Source organism: Symphodus melops (assembly GCF_947650265.1).
Source record: "Symphodus melops genome assembly, chromosome: 17".
NCBI lineage: Eukaryota > Metazoa > Chordata > Actinopteri > Labriformes > Labridae > Symphodus > Symphodus melops.
In genome coordinates this window covers 18,356,666-18,368,017 of record NC_136707.1, presented here as the reverse complement: position 1 = coordinate 18,368,017, position 11,352 = coordinate 18,356,666, and the positions used below count along the sequence as shown (strand labels likewise).

Sequence of the window (11,352 nt, the reverse complement as noted above, 5' to 3'; positions counted from 1 at the left end):
TATGCACTGTGACCACTAGATGTCACTGTGTCCCTCTGAAGCAATCAGGAACAGGTCTGACTGAACGATCGTCCAGTGATTGTCTCAAGTCCATCGACAGAAGAACCTCAAGAGGGGTCACACAAAACTATTATGAAAGATTTAACTGGACTTATATTATAGGCTTTTAAGTGTTAGAGAGTGGGTACATTTTAACTCCTTGAAATATGAATACTAAATCGATTTAGAAAGAAACGCGTGTTAATCCACACTGAATTGAATTGCCCCCCTGCAGATTGATTTAATTGTAGCAAAGTTTTGAAAGCTAGCCCTTTAAACTATTTGTTATGACTCCTATTTTAAAAGACTCAGTAATTCTGAATCTTTGTCCAAAACAGACATCCAGTATTCGATGGTTGTATTGCATGACCTTGTAATGAAAATATGAGGAGTGCAAAAGCAACAAAAACATCTACATAATTTATTTTTAATTGATCAAGTTAAATTATAAAATGTAATACAAAAATAACTCCGTACTGAATTACTCTGTATGCTAAAATATAAAAAATAATGTCCATCTAAGAATATGAGTACACCTCAAAGAGGCTGGCAACAGAGTGCATGCGGTAGAAGATTCCAAAAGGAAGCCCAATATTGACGATAGCAGCCCACATGCTGAATGTGTAGAACTTTATCTCGGTGTGATGATCAAACTGGGGGCGGGCACCGAAGGCAGGCATGATCCACAGCTGTCAAAACAGAATATGTGAGTAAAACTCATGGATCATTGGTTTGTGACAACCAAAGAGAAAAGGGGGAAGGGGGGGGGGGGAGCATAAAGTCAACTTACAATGACGTTAGCGAGCAGCAGAAAGGCAGAGACTTCCTTGAGTATAGTCGAGAGTCGGTAGTTGGACTTATTACTATATGTAACAGTGCTCATCTCTGTGTGTTCCTGGAAGGCGTGGGCGCTTGTGTGCAGAGCTGCTTTCTGCATCACGTGAAAAGGCTCCCGATTGAGGCCTTCGATGATGAAGTAGTTCTGCAGGCCGAGCTGGAGCACAGTCAGCACAGCCCAGGACAGGTTGAGGGTCTTCAAGTAGCCTGGGGCCCCAGTCGCCACAAGAGCCACGATGCTGAAGTAGCTGATGAAGAACTGGCCAAGGGAGGCTCCAACCAGCAGCCCCACGTCCAGGTTGCGAGTGGGGTTCTTCTCCGACACGCGCTCCCTGTGGTCCAGTCTGTAGACGATGCAGCCAATCACAGAGGCGAGGGACATCAGACTCACTATCACTATATTCATGATAAAATGAACAAGCAGGGCCCCATTTCTTTTTTCCTTATCCTCTGTTAGCATGTCCACCTCATACATTATGAATGTGACAAGTCCTGCGACAACTAAGAGAATTCCCATCAAAGGTCCTAAACACACTTCCTTGGGATGACATTTGACATGATGGTGGATGTTGTCCTCGACAAGCCGGCCAACGTTTTTCCACATGACATAGGCCAACGCCGAAGCAAAGAGGCTGTATTCCATGTTGAAGGGGTACAGGTAGTAGAAGGCCTCTTTGAAGGTGTCACACGCTAAGTGGCTGCATTTACACTTTTCTCCATAGCTGGCTGATTAAGAAAGAACAGTTTGAGTTACTCTCCCCATTCATGAATAAATGAGACTAGAATTAAAAAAAAATATTCAGTTGTTACGTACCTCTGTACACTTTGTGTGAGACATTTACATACAGATCAGGAATCTCGGTTTGGTGAAGCGATTCCTCCATCACGGCTGCCATCCACACAACCAGGCTTGTTGAAAGCGTAAGAGTGAGTCCATACCTGCAAGTAAAAACGAAAACCAGTTCTTAATCTTCGATATGACTTTTTCAATACCACAACACAAACAGAAGTCCTACACGCACAATACTCTTCACACTGTTGAAATTGCCCAACTAAATTTCAGCACTGAAACATTGCCAGTGTTGTTTTTTGTCATAGCATAGACAGTGTGCAGCAGTTTGCTTGCAGTTTTTGATGAATTCATTCCTCTCCTATGCACCAATGTTACAAAGAAAGACGTAGCCATTTTTTTCCCTTCTTCTGTTCTTTAAATTAGTATCCTAGACATTAACCTGACTTTCGCATCTTTGCGAGATACCACAAGGACCTGGCAAACTTCAGCATGTCCCATCTCTGCTCTCTGCATCACAGCAGCTTTTAGTTAAAAATATGAGGGGTTTTATTTATATTGTCAGTCATTGAACACCATGACATTGTATTGTCTTAAAACAAGAGGTTAAGATCAATTTGATTCAAAAACATTGACAACCTTGCATGCAAAAGTCAACGCATGAGGGTCCTACAACATTAAAATATATTTTTACAAGTGAAAAGAGAATAAGTTACCTCGTGAAATTGGTGTGAAGATGCACACAATCCTTTGCATGAATCCAGAAGAAGAAGGTCTAAAAAAATACATGTTTTAAACGTTTTTCTAAATGATCACAAGACTGCATTTTCTTGCAATGACACACTTAACTGCAACAACCTGCACAAACAAAAACACTGCTTGCACAACAGGGAAGGCCACTGTCACAGCAGAGGCACAGTGAAGGTAGCCCACATAGGTGGCAACCTTGAAGATGTCCATGAGGAGACTGAGAAGACCAAACAGCAAAAATCCAGCTGGAACAGAAAACATTGAAGCGAATAAAATAGATGAGAACCATCCTTGACAAAGAAACAGCAAGTCAGAGTTCTCACCTCGGAGCCACACGGGGCAAGCATGGCTATCTTCGAGCATGATCGCTTGGTCCTTCCGAGAGGTGACAGCTATGTAAAACAGCATCCACGACATTGTGAGGAGGAAGAGAACGATGAGGAAGACCTGCCTGTGCACAGCAGTAATGGCCACACTGTTGAAGGCACTGCCGCTGACCAGAGCACAGCCCAGGATCAGGATGTTGATGCAGATGATGTCAGACAGAAGCCATCCCCCCCTATGGTGCGCCCTCTCCATTACGGCCTCCACATGGTGAACATGCTCTCTGGCTGCCTCCAAACTCGGTGGATGTGAAGGACTGGGCACATGTTGGATGTTGTCCATCTGTGCTGCAATATCAATGTTAGACAGATGCCCCTCTACAACATCATTAGGTGTTTTTCTGCAGAGAACAGAGAAGGCCCAAATCACCTATAGCGGTTAGGTCATGTCCCATGTACGAGGCTATGGTCCTCCAAGTGGGCATAGGTTCAAGTCCCACCTGTTGCTCCTTTTCCACATTTCATTTCTCTCCCCAGTCCCATCAAATACAGGTACACAGCCCCAAAATGAATGAAATAAATAAAAAGGGAGGGCTTAGCCCAGCTTTTCTATGTAAACCCATCATCCCTGGGTTTACCACATAATTGTCTGGGATGTTTTAGAAAGGGCTGGCTGACATCATTATTCACCTTGCACATATGGAGTCATCAGAATGCTGGACTAAGCCCCAGATCTCCACTGACTCAATACAGCCCCTTCATAACAAAAAGCATTACACAGCTGACAAAGAGTGACACTTCTCTAAACCGTTACATTTTGAAGAGAGAAAATGTAACACCACACATTTACCTAGGGAAAAGCTTGTTGCAAGTCCGGAGAATCTTTTGAGCTACAGATCTCATGGTGTCCCTCCCTCTGACCAAGCCTACTGAACGTCAGAAGAAAAAAAGGGCGCAACTTTTTATTCCTCTATCAGAAGTGTATCTGATTCTCTCATTCTGCCGGTCAGACTGCTCAGGCAGCTGCACACATGAGGTAGCCTAATCAGGTGTTAATTAGTTCAGCTGATCAGTTCCTCTGACGTCTCACCCCCGCCCCCTGCTTTTCAGTAGTTTAAATGCGCATTTCCCATCGGAACGTCCACGTGACTTCCCCTTTGGCAACGAATTTTACTGTGATTCCATGTAAACAACAAAGTTATCTGCATGCATCCATGCAGGCGACAGACTGCCTCAGGGGGAAAGTGAGCTCAAATTGAAGCATGGGGGTTTATTTGTTATGCATATGCTTCTTATCTGTTTCATGGAGCAAGACAACCACCTTTTCTCAGAAACAAACTGGTTCTGCTGACTTTTGACATTTTAGAATCCAAAAGCAAACCATTTCCTGAAGCTGGAAAAAAGCAGTGGCCTACATAAAAACCTGAATGATTCAAATGTTGATAGCATTTACTCTAACAAATGTACTTTATGAAGACATAAATGACTATTTAATGACAGTAAGGTATGGGTGTATCATGTAGTAGAGTATTTTATTGCACTTCTCTTTAAGTGTCATGTGGGACACTATGCTGTATCCATTTTTTTCCAGACCTCTATTTTTCACATTTAATTCTGTTTTACATCCGAAATAGATGTAATATGTTCTGAAGAAGTAAAGAGCCAACGTATTGAATTTTCTTCCTGTCCACACACACCTGCATACCATTGTACCAGAAGAAGGAATAAAACCCCAATCATCACACCATTAACATTCCTTATGCATTGTTTTCGATAAAAGGTCATGTTCAGTTTCTAGACTGACTTTAAAGTTACTGAGGGGCAAAAGAAGAAAAGAATAAATGTATAAAATAGTGTTTTTCAAATATGTCCCTGCAAATGTCAAAAATCAAAGTTGCTGATCCTTAGCGTAGAATCATTTACAAAACCTTCAGCACTTTGTCTAAGTCATTTACAATATCTGTAAAATATCTATGACTAGAAGAATGGGAGAAAGTGAGAACAACTTTAGGAGGGAGCACTGTAGATGCTCTCGATGTTTTGATGGTAAATTAAAAAGGGAAAAAGTCTTGTAGGAGAAGAGAACTTGTAGGTTTCTTATTAAGAACATGTAAATGTTTTACAGGTCATCCGCTTGAGCAGGTTGTTTTTGTCCGTCAGCAATTTTACAAGCTGTGTGCACTCGTGTTAGTCACACGGCTAAAAACAAAGGTCACCACAGTTTTGCCCGGTCCGTCAGAAACAGTCAAGATGCTGAAAAGTTCGCACCTCCTTCTCTTCTGTCTCTTTGGAGCAGGGAGTGCCCTGTACAAACAGTGGATTCCAGATACCAACTATGAGAATAAGACCAACTGGGACAAAAATGCTGTCCCATGTGGCAGTGACACAGTTCAGTTTCTAGCGCAGAGAAAAGTGTCTGTGTTTGTGGAGACAACGCACGCTGTACGGGAGATGAGGCTTCCATTGGATGGGGAGTTCATCCTGAATTCTGGAGCTGGATTTTTTGTTGTTAGCGGAGAAGAGCCAGGCTGTGGGGCGGGTGTCACGACAAAGTTCAAAGATTCAGAAGGTCTACAGTGGTTCAACCCAGCTCTGTGGCAGACGGCGGCAACTCTGGACGACCTGGAGCAAGGAAACGTCTTGTTCTCAGTCCATGAGGAGAGCGTACCATGCGAGTATGAGGATGTGGTATTCAAAGCCCGCTCCTCTTTCAGGGTAGACACCAGCTCGAGCCAGTCAAGCATTCCTGTAAGATCTGTGTACATGCTCATGCTAGGGAGGAGGTTCGAAATACCTTCAGAATTCTCCCAATATCTCAGCTCGCGCACAGGGAGGCTCCAGTTTCACGGATCTTCTGTTGTTGCTGTTGGAAGAGCAGCGTGTGGGGATCCTTCCGGCTGTGTCTGTGGAAATTCTGTAAACCGTAAGCGGATCTGTGACACTGTGACATGTGAGTCTTTGAGTTGTAAAACGCCTCTTTCCCCTGTCGGACACTGCTGTAAAGTTTGTGGTGCTATTGTCGATATCAAGTTCTCTGCTGATTTCAACCTGCAGACCTACAGGCAACGGATCCATCAGCTTTTTCTTATCCTGCCAAAATATAAATCCATCAAGCTGGGTTTGTCTAAAGTCGCCAAATCACAGCGATTGATGGGGATTGTCCCTTTTGGTACCACCTATGAGATCCAAGTAGTTATCCTGGATGGAGAGAAGGGAACACAGGCAGAAAATGTGGCCTGGGACATCGTCAAAGATGCCCGTTCTCATGGCTCTACCTTGGGAATCACTGGGGCTGAATTTCAAGCCTCCTCTGGGGGCAGCAGTGGTCAGTCTGGAAACAATGCTGGGGTTATTGTTGGAGCTGTGATTGGAGTTTTAATTTTGATTTCCCTGGTTGGTACATTGGCCGTCCTGGTTCGTAAAGGTTTTGTTCAAATGCCATCAATGCCTTCGATGCCTTCAATGCCTTCGATGCCTTCGATGCCTTCGATGCCTTCGATGCCTTCGATGCCTTCGATGCCTTCGATGCCATCTCTGAGCAGATTTAAGAGACACAGTGACATTGGCGAGCTCGGTGGGACCATTGATCATGGCTATGATAATCCCATGTTTGACAGGCCTAACATGATGCCAGATATCCCTGCTCTGTATGGGAATGAAACTAATTCTTCAATCTCAATGACACAGACAGGTGTGCACTTTGTGAATCCAGTTTATGATGAGAGTGAAACTGATTTCAATGCCTAAAAAAAATGTGATTGTAATGATTCCATACATTTCAACTCAAAGATTCTATGGAGCCTGTAAAACAACAAGCCTTCCTAAAGTTTTATGACAGTTCAGAAATGCACATAAACTTTTACAACCAAATCGACTTTAGACAAATAAAGTTGGTACTGGCTGACATTTGTGTACTTTTTTCCTCATTAAAATCACATCCAAGACCAATAAAGTTGCAGTAAAGTCTTATCACCTGCAGCTGCAGAGTTACAACTAGATGATAGTACATTTAATATGCATGTGAAAAAAACATGTGTATGTGCCTTAACTTTTCTACCTTGTAATTTAACCTTAACCATTGTTTTTACCAGATCGCAAAAGAGAACAGATTGTATTATAGATATATAAGAAAAATGAAACAAAGGCATCATTTTGCATCAAGCAGAGAAACCACATTATCTTTCTTGGACAGCCAGGTGACAACATATAAAGGCTCGATGAAATTAGCCCCGTACTTGTGGAGAAGCCTCATAGGACCAGTGACATCATAGAAAGACACAGTGCCTTTGAGGAAATCAATGTATAAACCAACTTTGGTGATATCAGAGACTTCCACACCTGTCTCCGCGCCATCATGCCAGGCGAAGAAACCTCTGCTGTTCCTTCCAACACACCAGGAAAAGTCATTCCCGGTGATGCAGCTCACGCTTTGCTCTCCCTTACGATCAATGCTCTTGTATGTGACCCCTAAGTGTGCACCCTCCCCGCTCAGCTCTGCTTCAATGTAGTGCCTCCCCAGGTAAAGGCTCTCCACAGTCATCGCCTGTCGCCAGTTCTCGAAGCGTGAAGGGTGATCAGGGTAGCTGTGCTGCCAGGGGCTGGTGTTGGTTAGCTTTCTGTTGTCTTCCTTTACGCGAAGGAAGTTGTGAGTAGTGTCTGGGTCAAAGGTCAAACTCCTTGTGTCTAAAATGAAAGGGGAATATAGTTTTAAAAAATCCAGATGATGTCAAATGAGCAAGCAGGTACGATTTGCCGTAAAGAAAAAAAACCTTAAAAAAGAGTACCAACATTTTAAAAAGTCATCTCGTGTCTCAGGATCAGGCAGGGATGAATCTGGAAGTTCTGGCATCAGAGATTTAGCACCTAGTTTATAATTTTGGAGAGAGAATATTTCATATTTTGATTAGACATTAAGGTTTCCTTGAAGTACTGAATATCATGGAGTAGAGCTAATAGGTTGAATGAAAGAAATCTCTGCCGACACCTCTGATTGGATAAGGAAAAGGATAAACTTTATTGATACCCCAATGGGGGAAATTTGGGTGTAACAATAGCTCCAAAAAACAGTAAAACAGGGAATATAAACAGCATCAAATAGCAAAAAGAAAAAAAGAACAGCTATGAGCCAGTTTACATTAATTAAATAAAGGGGTTAAAAAAAACAATAACAGTGAGCGGCGCTGGAAACGGAATTGGCTCTACAAAGGAACAGAGGGCTGACACGCTAAAATGGCAAAGCTGAAATAAGTAGATAGAATGATCATTCGTGGAATAAGACATGTCACTCGGTCCTGTCAAAACCACCGATGTAAAACTTGTGGTGGCCCTAAAGGAACACTCAGGTCAATAGAAAATCATGTGGGAAAAAAACGATATATTTTTAATATCTGCTACTCATCAGTTAAGTCATTGGTTGCCATCTTTTCTGCTGGGCCCCCCTTTGCCGGTGTAAAATATTTTCAATCTCCACCATTTTCACCAACTCATGAACGTACTAACACACACTAAACAGTGTTAGTAAAATAAATCCTATATCTTTAGACTTTATCTCAATCATTACAACAACTTAAACAACTTGGATTTGTCTTGAGCTACAGCTCTTCTGATTTCTGATATGCAGCTGTGAGACTGCCACTCTTCAATTTCAATTCAATTTCAAACTTTATCTGTATTTTATTTGTGCTGACTGGGGCAACTGCAGAAGAAACCTCTCACACAGTTATGACATGGCGAAAGGAAGAGGTGTTGTTCTGTGCATTACTCACTGCTGTAGAGTGGAAGCTGAGGGCTAACTATGACTCAGCATATTTTCTTCTTTGTTTTTGCAGTTGTGACGTCTGGCGTTGGTTCCTTGTTATCTTTACAATTAACCTCCTCTTACGTCCTCTTTAAAAAACTGTGCACTGCATTGTTAGCAGTGCAAAATAGTGTGAATCGATTTTATTTATAGCCTTGCTGCATTACCCTGTTATAACCTCGGGCCCCCTTTGGAAATAACTTCACTGAAATACTGTTTGTTATGTGGCGTGAGAAAGATCCCCAAAGTCAGTACTTTTTTTTTCTTAATGGGCCCATGTATGTCTGTACAGAATTTAGGGCTATTTATCTTATAGATTTGTTTTACTTTGTTGCCATGATTGAAGTGATAATCCTTTTGCAGACAGTGAGGTTGGCATATATGGACTGAAAGAGCTAAAAGAACAAATGTCACTGAATGAAGCAAAATTCTACATGTGGAGCAGGAAGGTTTATTTACTTACAACTTTTCCACGCCAAGTTCAGTTTTTCCTTGTAGGATGACAGAATCCGGTCACACAACTCCTGTGTTACATCAGCCACTACTTGAACATAAATGCTGGTCAAATGGTCCATGCGGTTGATGTATGTTGTTGGAAGACAAACATCTGTTAGTCCTTTCTTCCACTCCGAGTACTCCTAGAAGCAGATGACAAACAAAACATGCAACTCTTCTTCTCGGATCCCTGCATTTCTTTTTCTGTGATTACCTTAACCCTCGCTTTGTGTACATCAGGGGTGTCAAACTCCAGTCCTGGAGGGCCGGCTTCCTCAGACTGTTAGATGCCTCCCTTATCAGGCCTCTGCAGAGCTTGATGACAACACATTGGTTTAAATCAGGTGTGTTAGAGCAGGGAGACATCTAAAAGTCTGAGGAAGCCGGCCCTCGAGGACTGGAGTTTGACACCTGTAGTGTACATCATCAACAGACTGGCATCCAAAATAAACTGTCTCAGAGAACATCTTGTGATAATCTCAGCGTTACCTGCAGGAAGTCAACATCAGACTTGCACTTGGACAGTTTGTTCATTTGAGCAGCAGTTTTCATCAGCTCTGTTCTCCTCTGCTCCAGATGTGCCTGGATGCCCTCTGCCTGTTTGAGTGCCTGTCTCTTCTCTCCTTCCAGCACCTCCACCGCCCCTTTTCTGGCCTCGTCCACGGTCGTCTGCAGCTTTTTGAACTGCTCCTCAACAGTAACGAAAACCTCCTGCACTAACGACTGACAGGCCAAACAGGCCGGGGAAAAACAAGGACACACACAGTTAAAACAGAACATTACTGTTTAAACGAACGCATCATACTTTGCATCAACATACTGGAACATACTTTGATCAAGTTATTGTTGCTTTGCAGCTTTCCGATGGCTTTTTCAGCTGCTGCAGCACTCTGAGTGATCTCTTCTTGCTTCTTCTGCAGCTCTGCCTGCACAACAATTAACACAAACACACTGCAAAAGTTGTGAAAATTGAAAAATATGAAACAATTAAAGCAGTAAAATAAGGCCAAAACTAAAAGACCTCGATCTGTGCGCGTGCCTCCCCGACGGACGCAGCCGAGTGTCCCTGATGCACCTGTGTCTCACAATCTGGACACACACAGCAGCCATCCACCAGACAAAAGCGTTCGAGCGGAAGATGATGAAGCTCGCACGTCCTGCATTCGATGTTGTGGAGGGGATCGACCAGGCGATGGTTTTGAAATTTGGTGTTCTCCAGATGTGGCCTCAGATGTGCCTCGCAGTAAGACACCAGGCATGTCAGGCAGGATTTGAAGGCCTTGCTGGGGCTGTCCATGCAGGAGTCACACAACACGTCATGTGGTTGCAGGGTCTCAGACACTTTGACGTTAGGATCCCTGGGTTCCTCCTCTACGTCTTTATTGTGCTCACCCTCCTTCAGAGTCTCCTCATTAGTGCTGCTGAGAGTTGCCATGTCTGAGAGTGTTCACCGTATGCCTTCGATACACATGAGACTGTTAAGATTCTGGACTGTAACAAAGCCTGCTCCTCACTCACTGCTTTCCTGCTTTTCCTGAGATCCTTTGGGAGCATAAGGAAAGAATTAAAAAGCCACGCCCAAGGTATTTTGTACTCAGCCTGCTATTCTCTTTTTTTCACCACACCCCTGTTCAGTTCTTCTCTTGTTTGCCTTCTCTTTGCTGGGACTCTGGAGGCTTCACACACGGCAGATCACGCGGAAGAGAGGCGGAAATGACGAGTGTAATATGAACAGGGCAAAGAACACCAGTCCCTCTTATAAATGGTCTGCCTTGTCGAGTGTTTGATAATCTTTGGGAAAAAAGTCTGGCTAAAGGGTTTGAACAAGATATTTTTTTTTTTCCTACCCATAGGCCAACGACTGAATAAAAACATTACATAAACTGTACTGTGTCATCCTGAGAGCATGCAATCACTTTAGTGGACTTAAAGGAACTTCGTGGGAGAGTCAGTGCTTCCTTCTGATAACAGTGTTACATAACACAGCAGCATTTATCTACAACACAACTTCCTGACTTTGTGCCACGCAGTGCGGCGGAAGGCGTGACGCTCATCTTTTATGTACGAGAAACATGTGGGGATTATCATAATGCCAAAACAAGTATTTTCCACTGAGCAACTGTCTTTCTAACACACAGACGCACACTCATCAAAGTACTGGCAGGAGCACAGATGATGTCTGTGTAAACAAGAAATCAGACGGGAGTTTCACTGACCTTTACAAACCACTCGTATAACTATTATACAAATAGTAACACTCAACCACAGTCAGCGGTTATGTAGTACACCAAGCATTCGTTTACTTTACACAGATGCTCCAT

At 43.1% G+C, this 11,352-nt stretch overlaps 3 protein-coding genes across 3 annotated transcripts; 1 reads left to right on the top strand and 2 right to left on the bottom strand.

The window, feature by feature from the left end:
• Positions 1-446: 446 nt before the first annotated feature.
• LOC306838401 (proton channel OTOP2-like) lies at positions 447-3,812 on the bottom strand. The gene is made up of 7 exons (XM_079366563.1): positions 3,590-3,812; positions 2,740-3,140; positions 2,525-2,661; positions 2,383-2,441; positions 1,691-1,815; positions 830-1,602; positions 447-728 (listed from the first exon to the last, which is right to left on the bottom strand). The coding sequence occupies exons 1-7, from the start codon at positions 3,640-3,642 to the stop codon at positions 558-560; spliced, it is 1,719 nt and encodes a 572-aa protein (XP_079222689.1). The 5' UTR covers positions 3,643-3,812; the 3' UTR covers positions 447-557.
• Positions 3,813-4,133: 321 nt separating this feature from the next.
• On the top strand, positions 4,134-6,486 carry amn (amnion associated transmembrane protein; the record flags this gene model as incomplete). The annotated part of the gene is made up of 1 exon (XM_079367004.1): positions 4,134-6,486. The coding sequence occupies exon 1, from the start codon at positions 4,990-4,992 to the stop codon at positions 6,484-6,486; it is 1,497 nt and encodes a 498-aa protein (XP_079223130.1). The 5' UTR covers positions 4,134-4,989.
• LOC306838683 (tripartite motif-containing protein 16-like) lies at positions 6,434-10,707 on the bottom strand. Its single transcript, XM_079367003.1, has 6 exons — positions 10,053-10,707; positions 9,862-9,957; positions 9,521-9,754; positions 9,000-9,174; positions 7,528-7,602; positions 6,434-7,422 (listed from the first exon to the last, which is right to left on the bottom strand). The coding sequence occupies exons 1-6, from the start codon at positions 10,464-10,466 to the stop codon at positions 6,887-6,889; spliced, it is 1,530 nt and encodes a 509-aa protein (XP_079223129.1). The 5' UTR covers positions 10,467-10,707; the 3' UTR covers positions 6,434-6,886.
• Positions 10,708-11,352: the final 645 nt, after the last annotated feature.

Excerpts from the sequence above, each read along its gene's own strand:
- LOC306838401 (XM_079366563.1), bottom strand. The coding sequence starts at position 3,642 with ATGAGATCTGTAGCTCAAAAGATTCTCCGGACTTGCAACAAGCTTTTC. Across the intron at positions 2,662-2,739 it reads TTGCCCCGTGTGGCTCCGAG|CTGGATTTTTGCTGTTTGGT; the intron begins GTGAGAACTCTG and ends TTTCTGTTCCAG. Across the intron at positions 1,816-2,382 it reads CTTCACACCAATTTCACGAG|GTATGGACTCACTCTTACGC; the intron begins GTAACTTATTCT and ends TTTTACTTGCAG.
- LOC306838683 (XM_079367003.1), bottom strand. The coding sequence starts at position 10,466 with ATGGCAACTCTCAGCAGCACTAATGAGGAGACTCTGAAGGAGGGTGAG. Across the intron at positions 7,603-8,999 it reads GAACTTGGCGTGGAAAAGTT|GTGCTAAATCTCTGATGCCA; the intron begins GTAAGTAAATAA and ends ATTATAAACTAG. Across the intron at positions 7,423-7,527 it reads ACGAGATGACTTTTTAAAAT|ACACAAGGAGTTTGACCTTT; the intron begins GTTGGTACTCTT and ends CTTTCATTTTAG.